This window comes from Centropristis striata, chromosome 2, assembly GCF_030273125.1.
Source record: "Centropristis striata isolate RG_2023a ecotype Rhode Island chromosome 2, C.striata_1.0, whole genome shotgun sequence".
Taxonomy (NCBI): domain Eukaryota; kingdom Metazoa; phylum Chordata; class Actinopteri; order Perciformes; family Serranidae; genus Centropristis; species Centropristis striata.
Genome location: NC_081518.1, coordinates 31,043,145 through 31,068,835, shown reverse-complemented (window position 1 = coordinate 31,068,835; position 25,691 = coordinate 31,043,145). Strand labels below are relative to the sequence as shown.

The 25,691-nt window shown below is 40.0% G+C and overlaps 1 protein-coding gene across 1 annotated transcript in view; it reads left to right on the top strand.

The window, feature by feature from the left end:
- Positions 1 to 25,691, top strand: part of ccdc102a (coiled-coil domain containing 102A) — a 73,219-nt gene that overhangs the window by 39,450 nt on the left and 8,078 nt on the right. Inside the window, exons 4-9 of the mRNA XM_059346117.1 lie at positions 2,443 to 2,684; positions 4,570 to 4,678; positions 7,540 to 7,656; positions 8,936 to 9,145; positions 19,825 to 19,995; positions 20,494 to 20,597. Coding sequence (XP_059202100.1) covers positions 2,443 to 2,684; positions 4,570 to 4,678; positions 7,540 to 7,656; positions 8,936 to 9,145; positions 19,825 to 19,995; positions 20,494 to 20,597 — 953 coding nt within the window. The remainder of the gene's footprint in view (positions 1 to 2,442; positions 2,685 to 4,569; positions 4,679 to 7,539; positions 7,657 to 8,935; positions 9,146 to 19,824; positions 19,996 to 20,493; positions 20,598 to 25,691) is intronic.

The window sequence follows — 25,691 nt, the reverse complement described above, 5'->3', positions numbered from 1 at the left end:
GGCTAACTGGTACCTACACACAGCAGAGCCTCATTTCCTGTCACCATCCATTGTTCTGGTTCTCACACACTCTGAGTACTTCCACATGTGGCACAGTATGCTTTGGCTTACTGACATCTGTTACACACCGGGTCCCTCTGTTGGAGATCATCTGTAATGACAGCAGCAGCATCACAGCTCTGTTTTCTGTTTGGCACACCTGCAAATGGTCAAGTATGTAAAGTTCTCAAAAGGGATAGAACATGCTTTACATTAGTGACTTGCATTTGACCTTATCAGAAATTGGGAAAAAGAGCCTTCTTTTTAAATTGACAAAGAAACATTACATTACAATGTTGTGTATGATCACGCCCGCTATTGTAGTTGTTTGATGTTTCTTTTTGGTCATTTTGTGTCACTTTGTAGTCTTTTTGTGTGTCCTAAAGGTTGTTTTTTTCCTTTTCATTGTCATTGTGAGGCTCTCTGCAGCTGTTTTCATCTCTTTGTAGTTATTTTGTGTCTCTTTGTAATCATTTTGTGTCGTTTCATGTTCATGGTCACTTTCATTGACATTTTGCCTATGCCCAGTAGGTCTGTTCAGTTATCCATCCATGGGCCCAAATTATACTCAGTCTAAATGAGTCAGATAGAGTCTGACGTCTTTGTTTCTCTGCTAATACTATGACTAATACCCAGGTGCTGCTTTGTTTTAAATAACTGCCACTAAATGAAACTCTCTCACTGGGTCCATCATGCTTTTAAACCACAGATATCTTTACAACTTTCAGTCACAGAATTAAATATTTATGGGAAACTCTTGAAGGCAGCATGATGGTTATCTTGAAGAACCAGGCAGCGTTATGGAGCCTGAGGGAGACAGAGACGTCACATATTACATCTGGCAGATGCTGTGAGGGATATAGGGCGGGAAAACATTAAAAATATTTAATGTTGCAGTGCCAAAGCAGACAGATTTACTGTGTGGAGAGCTCTACATTCCCAATTTAATTTCTGTTAAGGTCATTAAATAAAATGAGATGTGAAAATGTTTGGTCAGGAGAACCCACCCAAGAGCTTGAGGGCTCCCATTGGCAGAAACCTTAAATAATCTGCTGGATGAGATGATTTGATTTGCAACTTTGTAGGGAGGAACAGAGAGCGGGGTGGAAAACAGTGAGGACAGAAGAGTGAAATATTGTTGCAAAGGAGGCCCATAATTCTGACAACCCCTTCAGAATCAGGGAGCTTCTTAAGACTTCATACAAGAGATATGGGTGGGTTGGAATGAAACTTTATTTGTGGGGACGGAAACTGAAAGAAAGCCTTTGTCCTGGCTGATGTTTCATAAGAGGTCTTGGAATGTTGGGAGGGTAAATGTTTCTCAAAGGATTATTCCAGGAACACGAAGTTGGAAGGCAAACATAGAGCACAACATTCTGCTACAATTTACAGCATCATATAATATTTATATTCACATTCACATAATCCTATGTTTATATTGTGACCAAGCTTCTGACCTGTCTCAACTTTGACGAAACTGGGACCCGAAGAGTCCAAATGAAGGCAGCTATCATAGCCTGTTAGCTCTGGCCCACCCTCTGCTCGATAAAATACTTCATAAAAGAGCTGGGAGATGCAGCCAAAAATGTTCTGTCTCTATACCGGTAATTTCATATCTCGATAATGATATATATATCAACACTTTTGTATACTTCTCTCTAAATTAAGAAATTTCTTAATTATTAAGAAATAACTGCAAAATGTACACAGCAATTTCCTGTAAATGTAATATTGCTAGCTATACACTGACTCTGTTTACATGCATGCACAAAAATAAAGAGTAATTACATTGGTACAGTAGTTTTATTTAACTACACTGGGGTATTCCCATAAGCACAGTTCTTGGGTGCAGGCATGCAGAATAAAGCTCAGCTTAGTCAATAATTAAATAAAATCCTGAGCACTGCTGCTTGATAATACAACTCACAGCTTATTTTAATCAACATTTTGGTACCTCAATCAGTCAAGCATCAATATGATTCATAACAGGTATTTAATTTGTCTGGGAATTTGAATCATAACACGTTTCTCTGTAGATTTGCCAGAATATTAAAGAAAATTGTATTCATGTTATCCAACCCTTGACCAAACCATGGCAAAGTTGTGAACAAGTTATTAAAAAGTGATTACATGTATTGTGTGTTGTGTCCTGGGTTTCTTATTTTCCTTGTCCTTGTTTCCTTTAAATTGTATTTACATAATTTTCATTTACTCATTCCTCTCTAATTGTTTTCTGGTTAATCAGATCTTTCATTAATAACATTTTGCTCACCAAAAACGGCATGTGTTCCTTGCCTGTTGGATTTTTTTGTAGCAGCGTCACTGTGATCTAAGCAATAGTTATATGCCAATATCACAATCATTTTCTCACACCTCCTTTCTTTCTTTTTTCCGCTCTGTCAGGATTTGGAGGCGCTGGAATCGGCCCTGCGTTCCAGGTCCCTGGACGGTGAAACTCAGGAGGCCTGGGAAAGTCGTGGCGGTGTCAACCCCTCCACCTCGCGTTCTTCATCCGGTCTGAGTCGGCAGGAACGCAGCAGGCAGCTGTGGGATGACATTAGCACAGTGGAGGAAGACTCCAGCAAACTCAATGCCCTGCAGCTTCGCCTGGACGAGTCCCAAAAAGTCCTGATGAAAGAGAGAGAGTAAGAGACACAGAAAATCCCAAACTGTCTGAGCTGTGGTATAGATAATTCATTTCGTCCAACTTGACTTTTTTTTCTTAAAATCCAAATCTCTGATGGAATGTCACTTTTATTTGGTGATATTGTCTACTTCTACTCCACAATATTTATATAACTGGTATAGTTATTAGTTATTTTGCAGATTAATACTATGCCCACAAAAATGTCTTTGACTTATAAAATGCGATACATTCTTGAACTACTCAACACTATGCTAAATTAATCATTTTTCTCAACCACGACTTGCAATAGCATCATAGTACCACTATAATGTAATAGAAATTTAGTTTTATATGAATGTAACGCCGAAAGAGGCATGACTGTATAATAAATACTTTTAATGAGGTGACAATACTGGAGTTTTAAGGAGCACTCTGTCAAGTCTATACATAAAGATCAATTAAGTGTTCAGTGGGAAAACAGTTGTAGACAGTAGACAGTTCCTGTGGCTCTGGAAGAGCTGAGAGGATTTTGAATCCACATTAAAAAGCAACGTGTAAGGAGAGGATTGTGGATATGAATAGCCAGAGAAGCATGTTGGCTTGCATACAGCAAGGTGTGACTGGAAGTAGACAGACTTCCTGGTAGTTTTGGCTTACTGCATTTGACATACTATGTATTGGGACATACTAAATCTTTTTCTGGCTACTAAATAGTATGGTAGTATGAATATTGGATCACACTAAATGTCTGCATATCTCAGGCTCTGCTGCATCGATTGTAACCGTTGCTACCAATTTAATACAAGTACAACACAAAATTAATGAAGTACCCCTTCAAATAAGAATGCAAGATTTTAATGGAGTAGTTTTACATTGTGGTTTCTCTACTTTTAAAAGCTTCTGAATGCTACTTTCACCACTGTTAAAAAAATATTTGATCTCTGCTGATAGATTAGATGTAATACCAATGAAACAAATGTGTTACTTTGATAATTTCCTTCTCTCAGCTGCTCAGTAGAGATGCTGTATGCTCTATGTTGGAGTTTAGAGGCACACCTGCCAACCTGTAAAGATCAGACTTACCTGTAAGCAGAGCAGACAATGCTTACTCCTCCACCACTGCTTCTTCTCCACCCAGTTAATATGATGGTCACCTCTGCTGCCAGGAGCACAGCAGCTGAAGCCAAGAAATGCACCGCTTAAAACTTAAAAGTCCCCTCTACTCAAAAATATGTTAACTTTTTATTCAAACAGTTGGAAGTTTGAGGTCATTCTGCTGAAAGTGGAAAGTTTCTCTGTGCTTATTGAAAATCTGATTTTTGTTGGGCTTATTAACCTGATATGTGACATCACAAATATTTTGTAAGTCAATCCTGGTCCAACTTAACTTGCAATTTATGAAAGTGTGATGTAGAAACTTAAAGCCACAGGTGCAAATCCTCTGACAATGATATTTACAGCAAAGAAGGAGACATCTTGTGTCCATCAGGATTAAAAAACAAAAACAAAATGTGCATGTTCATAGATTATGACATTTTTACTGACACGGGCTGTAGATGCCTTTTTAAAGATTTGAATGCGAAAATGATTCTTTTTTTGCTAAAAAAAAAAGCATCATCAGACACACAGTGTTGTTCAAAGTACGCTCTTTATATGTCTCAATAGGACTGAAGGGCGGCTTTAACAAGCATATAGTGTAATGTTCTATAATGGTAAAGGCAGGTTGTGGATGTTGATTTCAGTGATGGGCAGTATTTAGTTATGAACTGCACATGGATTGTTAATGTGGAAATGGAAAATGTGAATATCCCCTTTGAAGAAATTTTCTAACATTTCCCACTCAGGTACTAAAGCAGTATGATTGAGTGTTGAAAATCACTAATGTGTGTTGTTTCTTCCCCCAGTGACAAGCTTGCACTGAGTAAGAGCATCGAGAGGCTGGAGGCTGAACTCACTCAGTGGAAATTTAAATATGAGGAGCTCAGTAAGACCAAACAGGAGACCCTCAAACAGGTGAGACATCCATGGGCACCACTGTGCCGGTCATAAAGAAGAGTGTGTGGACATCACAGATAGTGATGACACAAATTTGTAGTGTTTGATTAAACAACAACTTGTTTGTGCTTTAATGTTGTTTCTGACTGCAATATTAATGTTTGACTTCAAATAGAAGGAGACAGACTTGTCTTTAAACAGTAGCTGGGGTTTGCATGTGTCTCTGAGCCTCCACAGGAAACGGAGCCAGCCCTGGCCCCTTCTTCTATAGGGCTGCCCCGCTGACACTTTTGGTCACACTGAGTCAAACCATGCCCCACTGATTTGCGTCTCCATTACCCCTTTTACCACTTCTTGCTGTCTTGTTGTTGTTTTCTACCCATAGCGACTCCCCCTCTCCCCTCCCAAACTAGCATGTGCTGCCAGACTTAACTAATGTCTGTGAAGGAGACCAGAGAGTTTTAAAAGCCTCTGTGTGTTCAGCCCTTTGTACTGTTGTAGCCTCTAACTAAATCTCTGTTTGAAGAAGTTGGTTTGAAGTTAAGTTTGTGTCCTCTGTCTCTTTTTGTATTTTCAGATATCTGCTTTATTTTACTATTACCGTTCGCTTTTAGCTATTAACAAAAAAAACCCCCAAAAAACTGAAGTTCCTGATTTTGCTGCTTCATAATAAAATCCTTTAAAAACAAAATATTGGGGGGCACTTGTATTGCTTGTAATTTAGAGAAAATAAAAAATGTGCTTATCACTGAATTAGCTAGCTTTGTTAATGGCAGACAATACAGTGCTCCAATACTGCAAGGAGGAAGAGCACAAGTAGAAACAGCTACGGTGAGATGTTAGATGAAGAGCTGCAGACCAAAGAGGGACTTTGATTGTGAAGAATTTATAGGAAATTAAATGTATTTATCCACTGTTTTACAGCCTCTCCTTTGACCATTATTCAGTTGAAGACGCAGTTTCAAGCTGGTAGCCCAGTAGTAGTGGAGACACAAATCTCTGCTGTGCTAGGCTGATGCGCCTTGTCATGCCGAGTCACGACGAGTTAAGCTGAGCCGGCATGTGTGTGGAAAAGGGGTTCTTGTAAATTACCCTTGTGTCATCAAGGTGTACTCCAAAGTATTAATGAGAGTGAAGCAGTTTGACATCCTCCCCCCAGATGATTACAGGGGTCAGAGGAGGCTTGTGTTCAGCTGCAGATGTTTCAATCGACCCAACAAAGGCATGATAGGCTGGTAATGATATGTTGAATGTATTTAACTCGAGAACCACTGTGCCAGAGCATGACTGCACCTCCTCAACAGCTCTGACCAGATTGCCATTCACACTTACATTTGTTTGCCATTTGAAGCTACTTGTGCAGCTTGAGGCAGTGAAACCTTTAATGTTGGAGGGATGGTTTTTATCCATCAGCAGCTGGACTTTGCTTTTGATTCAGGTTTGGTTAGATTTTATTGGTCTCAGGGATTAGGAATGCATTTCTTAAACAAATCTAAACCAAGCCTTAAACTGATTTACCACACAGGCTGCATGTCAGGACAGAAAGAAATGTTCCAGCGCCTTGAATCCAGCATTGGGCGGGTGGCAGGTTAATATATGACACTTTATAATCCAAATTCACAGCAGATGTTCATTTTAAAATGATCAGGGAATCAATCCGGTAACGGTCACTTTACAGTACATTCAGATATATTGAGGAAAAAACACACACACACACACACACACACACACATATATATATATATATATATATATATGTGTGGTTTTTTTTTCTCAATATATCTGAATATAATGTTTTGGCAGCGTTCCACCACTTGGGGGCAGTCCAGGCCTGCAGAGAGTAGAAGTAGAAGAAATGGAGTCCACAGACACAGATCTTACAGAAAGACTCAGTGAATGGCAGAATGAGTTTAATAAAACCACCCAAAAGGAAAGAAAGGAGGGGATAGGTCAGAACATATGACAGATGTGTAGATGGTGAAGGTGCATGTTTTGAAGATAAGCAGGGTAGAGGACATGGAGATGAAAGCAGGATAGTGTGAAGCCCTGAAGGTGGAGGGGAGGCAGATGAGGCACAAGCAGAGATTCAATGTGATGAGATTAGAAGAAGGAAGGATAAAAAGGGAAGGTAAAGGAGGCTGGGTCATCGTTATCTGCAGCTTGTTGTCCTCGATACTTCAATATCACAGGGGATGTTTGGCTCCAGGAATGACCACGTTTTAAGAGCAAAGAGATCGTTTTTTTCTGACAAAATTTGTAGATAACACTAAATGTCAAGCTATTTCAAAGATTGAAGGATAGCTGTTGTTGAGATATTGAATGATGAAATGTTGAATTTTTGTTTTTCATCATTCTTTTCTGACACTGATGTTGTTCTGTCTCTGCCTAAAGCATCACTTTAGTGCCAGTGTGTAATATCTGTACTCAGCACTAATGTTAGAATATTTGCATGCTGGTGTTTTTAGTTTCAGAATTAGCATTGTGGAAAGGTTTGCAGTAAGGAAGAAGGGTTAGTAGAAGTGCGTATAGCCATAACACATAAAAAATACCTGATCCAAAAAATAACTCATTTATTACATATTAAAAAGATACAACGTTTGAAAAATGTGAAATAACAGTAAAGGTTCAGTCATAGAGCCATTGGTTCTCTCATCAGCTTAGATAAATGTTTTTAAAGAAAAAACTACTTTAAAGGATATTAATGTCGATCATTGCAGCTTCTTAGCCACTGCTCATTTCCACCTGTCATTGTAGAGTAATTGTCCAATAAAAAACAGGGAAAATAGAAGGAAGAGAATCTCAAAAACATTATCAATACTTGGCAAAATAAAAATAAAAAACACCCCTTGACGTTTTGTCTTTTTGTCAACACTATCTAGCTGAACCTGCTGAAGGAAATGCACCAGGATGAACTCGGCCGCATATCTGAAGACTTGGAGGATGAATTGGGAGCCCGAACCAGTATGGACAAGAAACTAGCAGAGCTGCGAGCTGAGGTGAGGACACTGCAGGGCAGGGTAGAGGTGTAATGACAGTAGCATGAAGGAAGAAAGGGCAGGAGTGTGCGGTGATGATGCAGACAAAATGTCAGCTCCTCAGAAAATAAACCAATGCTCTGTTTTTGCATCCTCTTTTTTAGCTTTATTTCGTGTCATTTGTTGCTATGCTTGAAAACTTGCCTGGGAAACAGATGAAACTGCGAGTTCATGGATTATTTGTTCTGGCAGATGCAACTGGTCCCTTTCCTTTTTACAGATTCTCATCATCCTTAAATGTGCCGGCCCAATCACAGTTGTTTATTGAATATCCCGTAGTAGATAATGTTTGAGAATAGGACAGTAAAAAGAAGTGCTGTTGAGGCATGTGGAACAGTACTGAACCTCTCAAGGGATTTAGCAAAAGTTTAATATACTAACTCTTAATGCAGTAGCTCACCTCTGCACGCTGTAGTCGGTTTACATTTTTCTGTCACTCTGGTGTTATTTCTTCCCACCATGTCCCGCCCTAATGTGCTGCAATTGGCTGATACTACTGTGCTTTGATGCTATCAACACTGGACAGACCTGTACACTTTTGCCTCACTTTTACTCTGTTTCATACCTACCCTATGTAAATCTCATTTGTAATGTGTTTCATGATGAACTTGATGAAAAAAACAAGCGTGGCAATATCAGGCTAGCATTATGCTACACCAAGGAGCAACTAATAATCATGTTTACGCTGCCATGTAGTGGTTGCACCATGATATGTCTTCACACTGTGCAGTACAGCACCATTGTAGATAGATCCCAGCTGGGTAAGGCCCATAGACTGTTTAGATAGAGAATGGTCACAAGTAGAACAGAACAGAGCAGCAGTTTCATAGTTAGAAGTTGGAAAGTTTTGTACCTATTTAATTTGTATAAGAAATAGTTGTCTTGTAGGGCTACTATACTCGTGAACTTAACATAGTTTACAAACTGGGCTTAAATTGGATCCCTGCTGCAGGCATCCTGCTCTCTGTATAAGCTACAATGCATACAGTAAGTGTTGCATTAATATTATTAGTAGCAGTTAGTCTGTAGTTTACAGATTATTGTGATAACACAATAAAATGTCTGTGTTACACAGCTGTTATTATAAACCAGCAGCAGTTTCCCTGTTTAACTGCAGGCTTGTAGTGTTTGTCCACACTGCTGTTGCCTGTTCTCTAACATTTGTGATTGGTTCACCTAAAGTACATGGATACTTTCAGTAACCTTAGCCTCTTCTCTGCTCCCGGTGACTCTCCATCAGATGGAGAGGCTGCAGGTGGAGAACGCTGCAGAATGGGGGCGCAGGGAGCGCTTGGAGACGGAGAAACTTGCCCTGGAGAGGGACAATAAGAAACTAAGGGCTCAGGCTGAAGATCTGGAGGAGCAGCTGGCCAAGAAACGCCGGCAGGCTGCCTCCGCACTCGACACGGACCTCAAGGCCATTCAGAGCGAGCTGTTTGAGAGAAACAAGGTGGGCAGAACAATCCTGTTACACATCCCAGAGCTTCGACCATGCTTGTCTTGTCAGTCTTTTAATTCAGATCTTGACGCTTTCAAGCTACCGATAGAACATCATGCGCATGCACAGACACACACACACACACACACACACACACACACACACACACACACACACACACACACACACGCACACACACACACACACACATTACACACACACACACACACACACACACACACACACACACACAGATGAGATCTTTTTACAGAAGATTGTGCTCTGACCTTGTGTTTTCAAAACACTGTCAGGTGTGTGTGTGTGTGTGTGTGTGTGTGTGTGTGTGTGAGGAAAGAGAAAGATTGATTGTGTTTAGTGTTGAAACCATGGTATTGATCTAGACAGAGATGGAGAAACAGGGCAAGCGATTAAGACACTGGATACACACACACACACACACACACACACACACACACACACACACACACACAGAAGTTGATTGATAGTAGAGTCATCTTCAACCCTAGCCAGGGCTTTGGGCATCACTACCACTGCACAGATTGATGTTCACTGTCACACACTGACGTACACACACACACACACACACACACACACACCCTCAAAGAGTAAGAGGGGATGAGAGAAAGAGCAGAAGTTAATATTTTGTGTGGACAGTGTTTGTGTATGACCAGTTGTATTTGTATAGGATAGTGATCGACACACACACACACACACACACACACACACACACACACACACACACACACACACACACACACACACATAAACTAGCACACAGATACTGTACTTGCACAACCTTTCTTCTGTGTGTGTTTGGGTTTTTTAAGAGACATTTTACTGTTGTCAGTCTTTAAAAGCTCTCTGTGTTTCTGCCTCATGGTGTTGGTAAGGGGGGAAAGATTCTGCTGTACTGACAATGACAATAAAAGTTGTTTCTGCTTTAAACCTCAAGACTTAGAAAAATACAAGACAAATGTTGATGTCAGCCCAGAAGTTTCCCATCACAGATTGTATTTGTGTCAGTGGTTGCCAACATATCATCATTGTTTTCAGTCAGAGCATCCAGAATGAAGCAGAGGGTAAAGCAGGCAGACCGTTTTACACAGCTTTAGAAACCCCTTTGCACTGCAACATCCTGACGTCAGAATGTGGCACTGTGTATCAAACACAACAGGTGATAACTGTCGTTGTTGTCATCAGTGATGCAGCTGATGGAGTCATTTGAGGGTAGGTTAGTGTCTGCCAGTTAGCCTGTTAACATGTTTCACATCATGTTTCATGGTGTCTTATGTGAGTTGATGACTTAATCAGTAATCATACAAAGGCAATGCAAGTTTGTTTGTAAGGCACCATTTAAACACAAAGGCTGTACTTTATATTAGGCAAATAAATGCAGCATATAAAAAAGGGAATTTGAGTTATTTTAAATCGGGTTAAGATAATAGTTGATATTTATCATAGAGTAATAAAATACCTTGAGCTTCAATACAATATAAGTAGATGTCTTGTTGTGACACCTTTGGTCACCAGGTGGGGTTGTTTACCCAACATGCACCTCTCTGGCAGGATAAAGACCTAATATGGTAAATGTTTTGAGGTATCCAGACATGCAGTTTGTAGGTATACAGATGGCTGTGTTACTTTCAAAAGTTAGAAGTGTGAAGTTGTTATGCCCAGTGCTGAGTGTTACTATGACATCAACTCATTGTATTATTCTGGATTGCAGCTTCTTTCCAACTTCAGTAGGTAGGAGTAAATCCAAGGAACTATGAATATATGGTGTATTTTCCCAGTGATTATTGGGACAGATGTGATCCAACATGTGTAACTTAAGTGTAAGGGAAGTATGAGAATGGTACCTCCTTGTGAAGCAAAATAGCACTCTATTCAATATTCCGTTTTAAAGTATCTGTTTATGCTTTTAGCACAAGTCTGTGTGTGAGTGTGTGATGAGCCTTTTTAAATGGCCCTATTAGAAGCAGGTTGGGTGGAACGCCATGCACTGGCAAATATGTGTGTAAGTGTTGGTCAGTGTAATGGCCTCCATTACCATCTGTCCCACAGGGTTATTGATGAAGCTTTCAGGTTTATTTAATGCTGCAGTTAGCAACACACACACACACACACAGACACACACACACACACACACACACACACAGAGGAAAATCTGACTTTTCAAAGGAAGAGAGAGTATAATTATTCCAGATATTATTTTTGAGCAGAGAACCAACACAGGGTGAATTAGCTTCCAGTCTCAGTGGGAGGAGGAGGAGGAGTGGTGAAGAACATGACGATCAAAGAGGAGAGACAAAGGAACAAAATGAAACAGGAGGAGAGGTGTTGATAGGAGCAGGAAAACACCTACATGACAGAATGGACAACCTCTTAACATCTGTACCCTCGTTCATTATCTTTCACTGGAGCTCACATCAAATTCACATGGACTCCTCCATTATGTTTTATTTCTAACTCACTTAATGTTAAAGCTGAGGAAGACTTTTTTTTTTTTACATTTTAACGTTGCATCAGTACAACCTGAAGCAGGATGTGAAAGCACCATCATAATCAATATATTTTGGCTTTATGGAGACAAAAGAAAACCCGTTTTCCATAACTAAAAGTTACATTTTGGTTCATACCTGTAATTCTGATTTTAATGTAACAATGCCTTTTTTCCAACCCAGTGTCTCTTAAGAATATGATTATGATGGGGCGGGGGGCTTTGCCACTCTCACCACCAAAAACCAGCCTTGTATCTTGGATGTGATACGAGTGTGTTTTGTGTTAAAAGGCAGGGATACCAGGATATAGTCAGGACGTGGAGTTCCTCTGTCACGTCCGTGTCTGCTGTGCTGATACAGGATGAGTGGTTGCATGAACGAAAATGCTCCACCTAAACAGCGGAGGGGCTTGTGCAGTGTCCAGTGTAGTGTTATGCTCTCTACATAATCAGAGACACAAGCCAGTGAACCTCACAGCAGCACCACATTGGGCATTATGCTGTAGTGGAATTTTATACCACGCTGCTCTACTCAAAGTTCAAGTTGACCTTTTTGTGTTTGTGACCTTTCAGTGCGCAACTAATGAGATAACATCTGTCTCTGAGGTAACCTTAAAGCAACCTGTTTTGGATAAAAATGAAGAGAATGAGCTTCCGTTGGAGTGAAAGGAGCTGAGCTCTGTCAGCAGTGTCTTTCATTGTGAAAAAGTCTTAATTTACCCAGTTAATGGCAAAATAGTCCTACTATTGTCAGCTAAACTAAACGGCTGTGTGTCATCTGACTTTTAGTGAGAATCTAGGCTGTATTCCAATTCAAGCTTTGTGAAACTGGACCCATCATTTTGTAGCTCTTCCAGCTCTTACTCTGGCTCTTCACAGGCAGCTACTATAGAGGTAGAGCGGGCTGATTCCATTCATTCCCTATGTGAACAGCTGATGTTCACCACTCTGCCCGACAAGCCGGCATAAGATGACTATATTCTCCTGTTTATACACACGTTACATTTACAATTCTGTGAAAATTCCTATATTGTCATCATCTGCTAGAGGTCAACCAGTGGGTTTTTCACATAAAGATGTATCATTATGTGGCAGCAGTTTGATATAAAAACCGTACCAGTAGCCAACAGTAGCTTGTTTTGTATTCATAACAACTTTTTAGTTCCATGAAGTTAACTTTCTTATTTATTCAACTTATGACAGCATGATAATACTTGATAGATCTCTAACATGTTGTACATCATCACCAGCTTAAAGTAGACTTTACTCTCAAGAACTCCAACCTAAATGACAGAATAGACAGTTTTCAATACCACCTATAACAACACATATGATTGTTTTGTGGCTCACGGTACAGCGGAGCGTTCTAAAAATAGCACACACGTCATTATACTTACACGTACGGTCCACTGTTGTAAAAGGCTGCAGTTTCAGTGAATTTAAGCTACAAACCCACTGACCTAGGTTTAGGGCAAAAAATAGGCGTTATAGAGGACTGTTGAAACAGTAAAGTAGTTTACATTAAAAATAATAAATTATCAAACCGTGAACCACGGAAGTTATGTAAAAAATGGAAGTAACGTAAAAAAAAAAAAAAAGTTTTTGAGGGAAGACCAGTCTGCTCCACCCACCATCTCAGTAAAAATATGGATTGGAATATAAATTGGCAAAGATATTCATATTCTCACTCAATTTTAGTGGTTGCCTACTGATTCAACTGTCATCATAGCCTGTCCCACTTGTTCAGTTTGTAACTAAAGAATTTGAGAGTGTTTTTTAAGTTACTTACAGTTTTTAGTTTATTTTCTATCAGAAAAGCTGGCAGAAAATGCATATGCTGCAATAAAAATGCACTTTGTGATGCTAAGACACACTTTAAATTATGTTGTTATATGTTGTCTATGTGCACATAAATAAACCCACTAGCTTTCTTGTCTATTTCCATTTCCATGTTTATTCTTGGTGCTTTTACAAATCTAACCTCTAACATTTGTATCTTCTGTTCTGTCTTATCTATGTCTCTTTTCATTTAATCTCTCTTCATTTTCTTCCTCATCTTTTATTGAGCTGATCTTCTCTGACCAATCTGGTTGGAGTAGTGCCCATAAGTCCCTCCCCCACTGTATCGCTGTTAGGCAGGCCTGATTATAAACCCAATTCTGCTTTTTCAAGTGTGTGTGTGTGTGTGTGTGTGTGTGTGTGTGTGCGTGTGTATGCAAGGAAGAGAGACTTCACTGTCTAAATTAATGCTAAATTCAGTATGGCAGAGGGGGAAGGGAGAGTTATAGAGATTTGTGTGTCTGTGTGTGTGTCGCTGTTTCAGTAGAACAGATGTAGCAGCAGACTTCAGGGTCTCTCCAGTCAAGGAGAAACATTTAACAGGCAGTGTGGCGTAACACACACAGGAACACACACATAAACATTATTGTGCTTTTGTGTGTAAGCACAGATTTGGCACAAATCCATGAGTCCATAATAAAATATTAACACATGCATAAGAAAACTTGAATGAATACGCAGCCGTACACATCCATACATTTACAGAGGCATACAGACACGTTTTCATGCTCATTGATCATTCAGTAATCCCTCATGTTTAATAGAGTCAGGGACTCCCAACCCTACTCCCATTCATCCATCACCCCACCCCCTGTCTCCCGTGCCCTCTCACTCATTTATTACAAATTCTTGAAAAGATAAAACTGCAAAGGGAATATCAAGGTTTCTGGCCTGTATGTCTGCTTTGAGGTATACAGTAAAAACCTACTTCATTTCATTATCAGGCCTTTTGTCTGACAGATTACAGGCCAGGGACTGCAGCCAGCACTGTGTGTGTGTGTGTGTGTGTGTGTGTGTGTGTGTGTGTGTGTGTGTGTCCTGTCATCCGTCTACCACATTTTTCTGTTTGTGTTGTGTTATTTTTATGATATGTACTATAATTGTTATAAGTTATTTTATAATTTGGTCAACTGGCAATAAATCACAGTGATTTTTTTTTCACACCAGCAGCCTCTCTTTGAGTGTCACATTTCTCTGGAAGTGGATATTTTGGGATGTCCTGTTAGCAAGGTTGATGAAACTTTAATGAACCTGTAAGGAATCTGGTCTGATGAAGCTAACCAAAGGAATGTGGGAAGAACATAAAAAAACAAAAACAAATAAGAGAACTATATGTTTTACTATATTTATTAATGTAAAGTATATGTGCTTCAAGTCCCCCTCCACTCAAACATGTTTTCACATTGCTCTAATGTAGATGACTGTGTACTTCAGATTCAAACATATGCTAGGCAAACTAGATTGGGTATGTCACAACTTTGAAAGCCAATCAAAAGCAGGGAAATAGAGCTGAAAGCTGCACACCTGGCAGCACAGAGAGCGTAAACACACTGTAACATCGTAGCGGATGTTTTTGCATTTCACGCTTCACAACCACTAACGCTGTGTCAGCCACTGTCTGTTGCAAACCAACAAACAACACAAACAAATAGATTATTACTTCACTTCCCATTCTGATACATCTGTTATTTTCGTTTTATCTGTGCCTGTAGTCTCAGACGCATACAGCTGAATCTCTCTGGTGTTTCCTCTAACGGAGGAAATAGACAAAACACTGACAGCAGAACGCTTTCACCTGTCAACCTCGCATGAAAACCACAACTTCTTAATGAGAAGGGGAATAAGGGAAACAATAGTAATCATCGCAGAGTATTCTAAATACTTTAAAATGGGTTTGGGTGGGACTTTGATTTTGAGCACATTGTGTCACCTTAGACATTAACTATTATTTGCTTTGACTGATCCATGATGACATGATGTAAGACAAAACTAAATCTATTTAAATGCATAAAGTAGTGTGCATTTAAACACATGAGTGTGCTATCAAAAAGAACATTTAAATTGAATGTCCATATTAAACTGCAATATTGACTGTGCAAATTTTAGCTTTTATGCTATGAAATGAAATGAAGCAGTCATAGAAGAACGTTTTCATTGGATTTTGAAAATTTGTATTTGAATTTTGTCTTACACACAAATGGAAAATACAATTTTTATTTTATTTGAATTATTTTATCATTTATTTTGGTGTCAGTCATGTTGGTGAACTAATACGTTTCTTTTTTTCATGTTCAATCTTCAGTCTGTCCCTCTTCTTTGTTCTTACCTTTATTGTCTTGTAAAAACAACCCCTCCAATTACTGCCTCCCCCCACCATGTCTCCTCATCTGGCTCCTCATCCCTTCATCCCTGTCTTCTTCTCAAGACCCCACCCCCTCATTTTAATTATTCCCTTCTGCATCACCCCGCCGCTCTCTTTGTTTGATCTGGCTCTTGGGTTACACTGGTATTTGTGTGGCATTCAGACATTTTGCCTTGATTATCAGGTAATTATTCAGTGAGGGGGGAAGGGAGTCTACACACCACCTCCATAGGAATTTATTATTATTTGGATGAATAAAGCAGCAGTTCCTCTTCTATTTCGACACTCTGTATCTCAGCTCTATGTTGCACTCCCAGTGAGAATAAATAAGACAAAACTCAAGAATATAAAGCTAGTCCTATGTTCATAGCTAAATTAATCAAATATTTAATACATAATAAAGATAAAGGGTGGGAAAATACAGACATTAAGAAATAAATAAGTAACGGGCATTTCCCACTCCTTGATCTGGGCTTGTCTTTTATTGTTCCTGTAGATATCGCTTTCTCTCCATTGTATCGTCGTATAAACGTAGAAAAGCTTTCTTGGAAGCGGCTCTGTCTGGGGAGCCATTAGGTGTGAGACAGCAGAGAGAGAGGCTGAATCAACGCCGTCAAAGTACATGAAAGTGCAGTGAGTGACAGTGGTGCATTATTGATGATGCCATTAGCACCAAGTGCAGTCTCTCCTCAGCTAATGCTAATGCAAACCTGTGGAATGGAGCTTTTTGTTGACTCAAACCTCACCACAACCACAATTCCCTAAAATTACAGCCTAATAAAACATATGAAAAAACGATTTGTAACGGTTTGGAATACGGTCATGTAGACATGTTCATTTAGAGGCCGTTACACCCACATGAGTCTCATCAGGACGTCCTGGATGTTGTTACAGATCTGTCAGATTGGTCATGGTTTGCTTGGATGTCAGTGTAGGCCTGCAAAGCCAGGAGCAACTAGGGTTGTCCTCAGCTAAAGAAAGTTTTTGTCAACTAACACTCAAGCAATTTTGTTCACTCATTTTGGTGACATACCTTTAAACTAAGTTTCTCAAAAAATGTATAATGCAAAATACCACTTTATATCTTGTGTTTACCAAAGACTAGTGCAGTGCCCGCAGGAAGTATGTATTCGTTAGCATGCTAATCGTGAGATAGCACATTACGCAGTATGCTGCGAAAAAGTACATTAACATAAACCCAATTAGCTGACTATATTGCATGTAAGTATCTCATATCAAATGATTATGGGCATTACGCTAAGCAACATGAATGTCATCCCTGAATTACATAGTAATGCAACATAATGCTTAGCATGCAATATTGATATTCACTGAAACTATTTGAATATTATTGGAACATCAAACCTTGTAGCGCACTTTAAAACTCTGAAAGATAGGTAGGCTAAATAGACTTACAGATGAAATGAGTCAGGTGTGGAAATCCAGAGCGAATTGGGTTACTGACCAGGGGCCTCATGTATTAAAGAGTGCGTAGCTTTCATACTAAAAGATGGTGTACTCCCAAAACTAGGAAAGTACGTACGCAAACTCACCTCCACATGTATCAAACTTTGCTTACGCCAGGTTCAGCGTACCTTTCCTTGATACATCCCAACCAGCGTGGAACTGAGCGCACATGCACGAGCCACCAACCACGCCCCGGCTCCTCCCGAAAATGAATACGCAGATGACATGCAAATGACTATAAATCGCCGGCATGCCCGCTGATTAATGACAAAACAACGGCAAATCAACTTACTGCCACTGCGCGCCAGGTGGACGTGGTGATCTCCGAGGTGGAGGCAGGAAAAATGAGGTTATTGTTGCCTCAGCTCTGGGATCAGCAACAAGGTGTCACTGTGGCTGTTAATGCAGCCGGATCAGAGACCTGCACCATGGCTGAAGGGTCCCTCAACACATGCTCCTTCTAAACTCCACTGTTATTTAATTTCGTCAGAGCCTTTAGAGCTGCCAGTGCGTAATGCGTGCCAAAAACGTTTTACGCATCAGTTTATATGCCACACTTAACTTGTTGTCCCAGTTAAACATCACATACCGGATCAAATATGCACCACACCTGACTTATTCTGAAAGGATTTCCAACACACGTTTTTTCTCCGGGTAGAGGGATCTGAGCGTCATGGATCGCTGTGCAACTGTAGCGTTAACATCTCCATGTTCAACCAAAGGGGAAACAATCGGCGATTGGGACTTTGACACAGTAATTAAAGCAGGTTAACTGTGAAAAATGTATGCGCTCCATAATCAGAATCAGAAGTACTTTATTGATCCCCGGAGGGAAATTCGGTGTATATAAAAATAGTGGAAATAGCAGAATATATAGACTTAAAAAAATATACAATCATAACATCAAAACATATAGACTTCAACATACTATCATTGCACAAGTAAGCAGCAGTACGCAGGTGAAGTCTAAAATATTATAATAGATGAAAAAATAATAATCTATCCCCTCCTATTTAGAACGGGTTATTGATGGTGGAAAACGGCATTTTCCCTCCATTTTCCGAGAGCTATAAACTATAAAAAATAATGCCAGTTGTGTGTACTTTGAGTTTAGATATGAAACACGTTTTAAATAGAGCATAAAAGACAGTAGTTTCCACCAAACAAAAGTTTGCTGTGCCAACGCACATTCTCACGGCACCTCGAAAGGTTGCAGAGCGGTCCGCACATTCTCACGGCAAGTTCACCCCTAAAAGGCGTCCGATGGGAAACAGTACTATGCCGATGTAACGAGGAGCCTCTCTAGCACTAGCAACCACCCAGAACTAGAACCAGGTTTGTTTTGGTGGAACGGTGGTATTTTTGCTGTACAACAGCAAACTTTTGTCATAATAGAAAACAATCTGACTTTGCTTAAGTGAATCTTTCACCTCTTAGTGCTTCCTTCATCACTGACAGCCTAATTTCTAATGGATATGTTAAGTATTTCTCATAACCCAAAGTGTACGAGTTCAACCAGGCTGAGCTGTATGTCAGACGAACAGAAAGTGAAGTGCTGACTGCTTTCAGAACTCCAGTTCTTTCTCCCATGTCTTTCCTGTTTCTTTTCTTTTTAAATATATTTTCAGTACATAAATGCCAGAATGTGATTTAGGCTGTTGTCTCCATTGGTTTGTTGATCAGGGAGAATTGTACATGTTACAGTCGTAAATTTCAAGGATAAATCATTTTTTATAAATTATATGTGCAGTAACTTCCTTATTCTATCAATCATATGTGGCCCCGGTCTGACGTGATCATTGTAGCAGTTATTTATTTTCCTGAGAAAATTCAGTTATTTTGTCCTTGAAAACCAGGACACTCCCTGGTACTCCACAAACCCAAAATTGAATACCTTTTTTCTAATATGTAAAGCAGGTGTTTACAAGCTGAGATGGGGTGTTAAGTTCCTCTTTAGGGAGCTGTATTAAAATGTTTATCACATATACTGTATATACACATTCACTCATGAAGTTGGAATAAAATATTTTTTACCTCTTTCCATGAAATGATTGTGACAATGTGATTTATTCCTGACAGATAAAGTGTGTATCTTCTTATCTCCATGTATGGGGAGGTAGTTTTCCTAATAAATTATTATTACTGCAACTTATAAACAGATAAAAGTAATTCTTAAAATAAATGAACAAACAACAGTTTGACTAATAATCTTTTGAGTACACAGTTGGGTTGCTTTAGATTTCTAATCAAAATAACCCAACAGCAGTTTGACATATATTCCCTGGCCTACACACACAAACAAGTTAAGAAGGTTAATATAACAGAGATAATTGTTTTTGTGAATGAACCCTGCTTTGAATTACTGTTCATTTGCAAATCTTCACATCAGAGATCAGCAAATATTTGCTACAAACTGATTAATCAGCTAATGTTTTTCCTTCGTAAATGAGTCAAAGGAACACAAGTCTCTGAGCATGTCTTCTTTGTCTGCTCTGTCTTTAGGAGCTTGCTGACCTTCGCCACATTCACTCTAAGCTGAAGAAGCAGTTCCAGGAGAAGACAGCAGAGCTCGCCCACGCCAACCGGAGGGTGGAGAGCCACGAGGCAGAGGTCAAAAAGCTACGACTGAGGGTGGAGGAGCTCAAGAAAGAGTTAGGACAGGCAGAGGATGAGGTAGGGACATGGTGTTACATGAACCTGTGTATGTGTAGATGCTGCTGTCCACTTATTGAATACCTTTAGCTTCTGACTATTCCACCAATTAAAATCAATCACACAAACCAGCCAACAGTTGGACAACAAAAGACAAAATTAACAGATCTCTTCTGATTCTGAGAGAAGTAAACAGAAATAAGTGGATCAGCTATTTTTCTGGAGCTACTTATGTGGCAACAAGCTGGCAGACCAAGTTAGTATTTTGTTAACCAACTAGCCAACCACATATTCATCTGCAGTAATAACAAGCATTTAGTCCTTGTTGTTTCTTGTGTAGCGTCAACCACCACAGTGATGTACAGACATAACAAAGACATCAGGTGTTACCCTCAGAAAACTCTCCCATGTAACCATCAACCCAGAAGCCGTCATCCTCAATTAATAGTTAAGTGAGACTTATGTAATGGCCTATTAGAAATAAGTGCTCCTGTGTTTGTGTGTGTTTTGTGTATCCAGTTGGATGAGTCTCATAACCAAACCAGGAAGCTGCAGAGGTCTCTGGATGAGCAGGTGGAGCAGACTGAGAACCTGCAAGTACAACTGGAACACTTACAGTCAAGGTAAGAAAATTCACATAAAATAAAACAACCCCCCCTCACTCACTCACTCACTCACTCACTCACACACACACTCACACACTCACACACTCACAAACACACACACACACACACACACCTAACCTAAACCTTATTGTAACCTGAAACTTAAAACTAACTCTTAACCCTTGAACAGGCCTTTAAAACGTGATGACTGGCCAAAATGTCTGCAATTCCAAAAAATGTCCTCCAAAACTAGTTATGACTGGTCCTCACTATAAGGACAGTACACACACACACACACACACACACACACACACACACACACACACACAGATTCACTGCTCCTGAGCAGGGTTTTGAACAGGCGAGAACAAAGGTGAATCTAACTTCCCTGGGTATCTCTTTAGATATTATCCTTCACCAAATGCGTTTTGTGAAAATGATGTTTGTACTTTAAAGCAGAGCAACCGTTGGTATTACATTCCATGTCATTTCCTATATCAAACCCCTACTTGACAATATACATTCGCATGGCTTGTTTGTAATGGAGGCTTAGGGACAAACGTGATGCCTGTCTGCAGTGCATCAGTAAAAATCCATCCAGGGCTGGTTGAGTGAATTTCAAATGATCAAATCTGACAAACAGCTGTCATCGCTTCTACTTCTAATGGGAACTATATTGATCCTGGTAAGTGCCAGTGACATCAGTCAGCATTAATGACCCAAACTACAAACGTTCTCAGCCAGTGGAATATCCGCTGAGTGTTCAGCAGTCTCACCCATGTGCATATTTGGAGGCAAACTTGTTGTCAGTGAGCATAGCATGAGAATTATTTCAGATATGGGCAGGAAGAACACATGAACTGCAAGTAGTATAATGATCAACTAAACTGTAGCAGTGAAACTTGAGGCAGCCAGGAATAGTATCCCCTGACTCAGCGCACTGAGTCTGTTGTTTAACTCGAGCATAAGAATGTGGCGAGCCCTGAAGCCCTAATACCAAAGCAGAGAACAGGCGAGCTTGAGAGAAACAAGAAGGAAAACATTTTGTTATCCCGAGATGATGAGGTACTTTACTCATTATCATGAGAAAACAAAATGTTGTTTCCTTTTATTACTTAAAATGTTTGGATCAAATCATCTGAGTGACAGTCCGGTAAAGCTAGCAGAAGGGTACTCGTGTCACTATGTTTCAAATTAAGGTTTTCATGAGAATATATACACAATTCACATATGGAAATCGAGCAGTCAGATAAAGTTCAGTATACTGAACTTTAATGCAGCTATGATAAACCCTGAGGGGTAAACACGTGTCAGTCAGTTACCACTCACGCTGCTTACAGCTAAACTTTCTCACACAGTGCTGAAGTGAGTTTCTAACTATATTTCAGGTATTTTGTAATATGTAAAGGCCCAGCAGGAGAAGCTGAGAGCTGTTGTCAGTGTCAGACTCAGAATGTGAGGCTGTGGCTACAGACAAGCTACATACTGAGCTACTGATTCATTTTTTTTACCAACACTACTGACAGTCTATTTCCTACCATCTATCGATAACTGTGTCACTACATCACTACTACTGCTGCTAGTCCTGGCACTTCACAAATATACCATCACATTTATTTTGGCTGCCTGATCAGCACACACCAAAAGATTTGTTTTTGTATTTCTCCTTGTAAAACTTTAGAATTCAGTTGTTTTTTTTCACTGAAGGATTCAAGCACCATAAGATATTCTACATCAGCATCTTGTCATTAAAATCCACAAATACACTTTTTTCTTAGAAAAAAAAGATAATTTTTGTACCATAAGAATGAGTGGTGCCATGTTTGGCAATCACACTCTCAAACACACTTACCATAACCATAAAGGGTTATTCAAAAGCCACACTGTTCGTGTGTGTGTGTGTGTGTGTGTGTGTGTGTGTGTGTGTGTGTGTGTGTGTGTCACTGTGAGCCTTAGCACTCACTCCTCTTACTATTTAGAGATTAGTTTCTTCTGATCTATGTGTGTGTATGTGTGTGTGTTGTCTCTCCCACTCTATCAGCTTTGCACAGTCCTCAGCTCCTTTACTCTCTGCCTCTCCCTCTGCATTCTCTCCATTTTCTCCACGTCGTTGCTCCGGCACCCAGCAACCAATCGCAGAGCTCCCAGTCGCAGGTTACCCTAGTAACAGAGAGCTCTCTTGTTGCTCTGCTCTGTGGAGGAGTGACAGGCGTGTCGGCATGGTAACCGCTTCAGAGACTGACACAAATCTGTGTGTGTTCTTGTAGAGGGGGTGTGTGTGTGTGTGCGCGTGTGTGTGTGTGTGTGTGTGTGTGTGTGTGTGTGTAGAGTAGAGTACTACTTATTCCCTGTTGATGCAATCCTGTCTCATAAATGCTACATTCCCATACAATGAAACTGCATTCTCAATCACGTCACGTCACGTTCAAGGGAAACATGTTATTCTCCGAAATTACAGTTGCCATCTTAAACACAGGGTTAACTTTGTGAAGTGGTCACAGATTGATTAGGTTTATGTAAAAACCTCAATGTCAACATTTGTTTACAATGAGGACGTGACCACTGCTCTCTTGGGTGAATGTCCTGTACCCTTCTGTCAGCCCAACCACCTGTGTGGGGAAAGTATGTTTTCCTCACTACGTAAGTGGCAATGCACTTGAGTTGCATATGAAGGTAATTGAGACCAGGCCGAATGATGTCATCAGGGTCATTTTGGAATATTTATTTGAACTTTGGCCGAGGAGTTTGAAAGATGTGGCTATTTACTGGGGTTACTTGGGAATCGATGCGACCAGATATTCGGTTTAACAAGTGAGATATATACGGCTGCGTCTCTAGCAGCCTCCCCAATCAATACAAATCAGCCATGAATTCCTAGATTAATCGGTTCTTGAGCCATGGATCGGGTATCGCAAGACTTGGAATCGATTGGCAGCTTCACACACTTATAGTTTGCGTCAGCGTCTCTAAAACAACGCTGGAGCTGAAGCTGCCCGTGAGAAACTCCATAGGTCTCACCAGTCTCTCCCAAGTCTCTTATTTTGTTTTCCCACTTCCCTCACTTGCGCCGTTCATTTGCGTCACTCGCGAAACATTTTAAGAGACATTGGACGTCCTTCCCTCCGAAGCGTCACGTGAATCGACGTCTGTTTCTAATGACGGTGGCAGCGGATCACAGCTGTCAGTCGCTTTAACAGCTTGCACTAATAATAATAAGTGTTTTCTCTGTTTAACAAACAGCTGCACATGAATAACAAGCTGCAGTCTGTATTTATACTGTGAACTGTGTCCTGCTCAGGGGTACGGGAATGCCTTAATATTATTTATTTATTTATTATTTGCGTCTGTATATAGACAATCCTGGTGATAAATTCATTATTTAATATCCCAGAAAATGATTGTGTCCGTTGAACACCTGGCAATGTTTTATTAGGTTAGATGATAAAGGGAAAATGTAAATGATGTCACTCAGATCAAACCTACACTCAGGAATGATCAGCCTCACGTGGGGCGATGGATAAGTGTTTCTTGCTGACAGACAGACTCTCTACTGTTTTTTTTGTTTTTTTATTATAATAGTATCCATAATAAATCTGAATGGTGTAAATAACAGATCATGAAAGGAAAGAAAGGTTCTGGAACGATTTTTCTTTTAATTTATTATAAATTTAGAAATATGTTTGTGGACTTTTTGTTGTTCAGACCCACAATAAAACAAATTTTTAACTCCATGGCGAATCAGAAGATAAATAAAATATTAAACTTGTGAGTGACACACTATAAAATATCTACAACAAATATTAACCATAGAATCAAATCAAATCGTATCGTTCTTACACTGTATCGATTCGAATAGAAACGGTTTGTGATTTAAAGTATATCGTTTTTGAATCGTATGGTAACCTGTGGATAGAGATGCGAATCGAATCGTTTATCACAGAGAGATGTGCAACCGTACTATTTACTAGGCAGGAAGGTCTCAGGAAAGTTTGAGTTGCATTATGCAAAATATAAGATCCATTGTTTTGGCACTTGACCTGTATTAGTGACTATTAGGATATCTCGGCCAGTACTGCATCATTGTTGAACTTTCTTCCTTTATCTGTCTCTTGTGATTCCCCTAAACCCCTCTAGCTGAAGTTAGAGCAGTGCTAAATTGTTTGTGCTTGTTCTAAAGTATTCCAACACTAGCTGTAAACCATATCTCATGGCCATTGTCATTGTTCAGCAAATGTGGATATTTTATCACAGATATGTGTTCCTAAAGTATGAACCTTCAAGTTTTCAACAAGTGAAAGTGAATCTCTCAGAGGACAAGTGGGCAAAGGTAAAGTAATTAACACAGTGAGTGGTGTTTGAATGCAGTGAGGGACCATGCAGGGGTTATGCATTATGCCCTCCTAGTGATTTTTCTTACAGTGTTGGTGACCATACAGTGTAAAATATGGACATGGTCTCTGTGATATCACCCGTAGGTTTGTGTGAGGCTCCGGTTGTCAGTGTCCTGGCAGTGCTGACTGCTCCTAACCTTTGTCCCGAATAGCGAATCCACTGACTGTAGCGATTCCATTGAAATGTCCATCACACCTGCCTTTAAAATGCTAAATTACACTATTTTAAGTGCTGGGTTTTCCAAAGCGGCTCAGCACTAAACTGTCTGGCAACCACAAGGTCCCCTGATACACATACAAACACACACACACACACACACACACACACACACACTGCCTTTCCGTCAGCGGTTGCTCATGTTTCTGTCTGTGGAACATGATCCGGTGCATCGTGGCCACACTGTTGCTCCTGCAGGTGTTTTTGCGAAAGCTATCGATCCTCCTCATTGCCTATTGAGAGAGTGACCACAGCTTGAAACAAATGGATGGCAGTTATCTCTGCCTCTGCCTTCCCCCTCCTGACTTTCTCTTCCTCTCTCCTCCTGTCTTCCTCTGATTGATAATCATCCTTGTCTTTCACTTTGCTGAGTGTTTGAAGGCTCAATAGAAAAGCTTTTAGTAGTTGAGATGTTGTTGTGGTCCAAATGGTATGATGGTTTATCTACCAGTTGATCTGACCCTGACCCGGCCTGCTGACTGGCACATTTCTGACAAGAGTGAA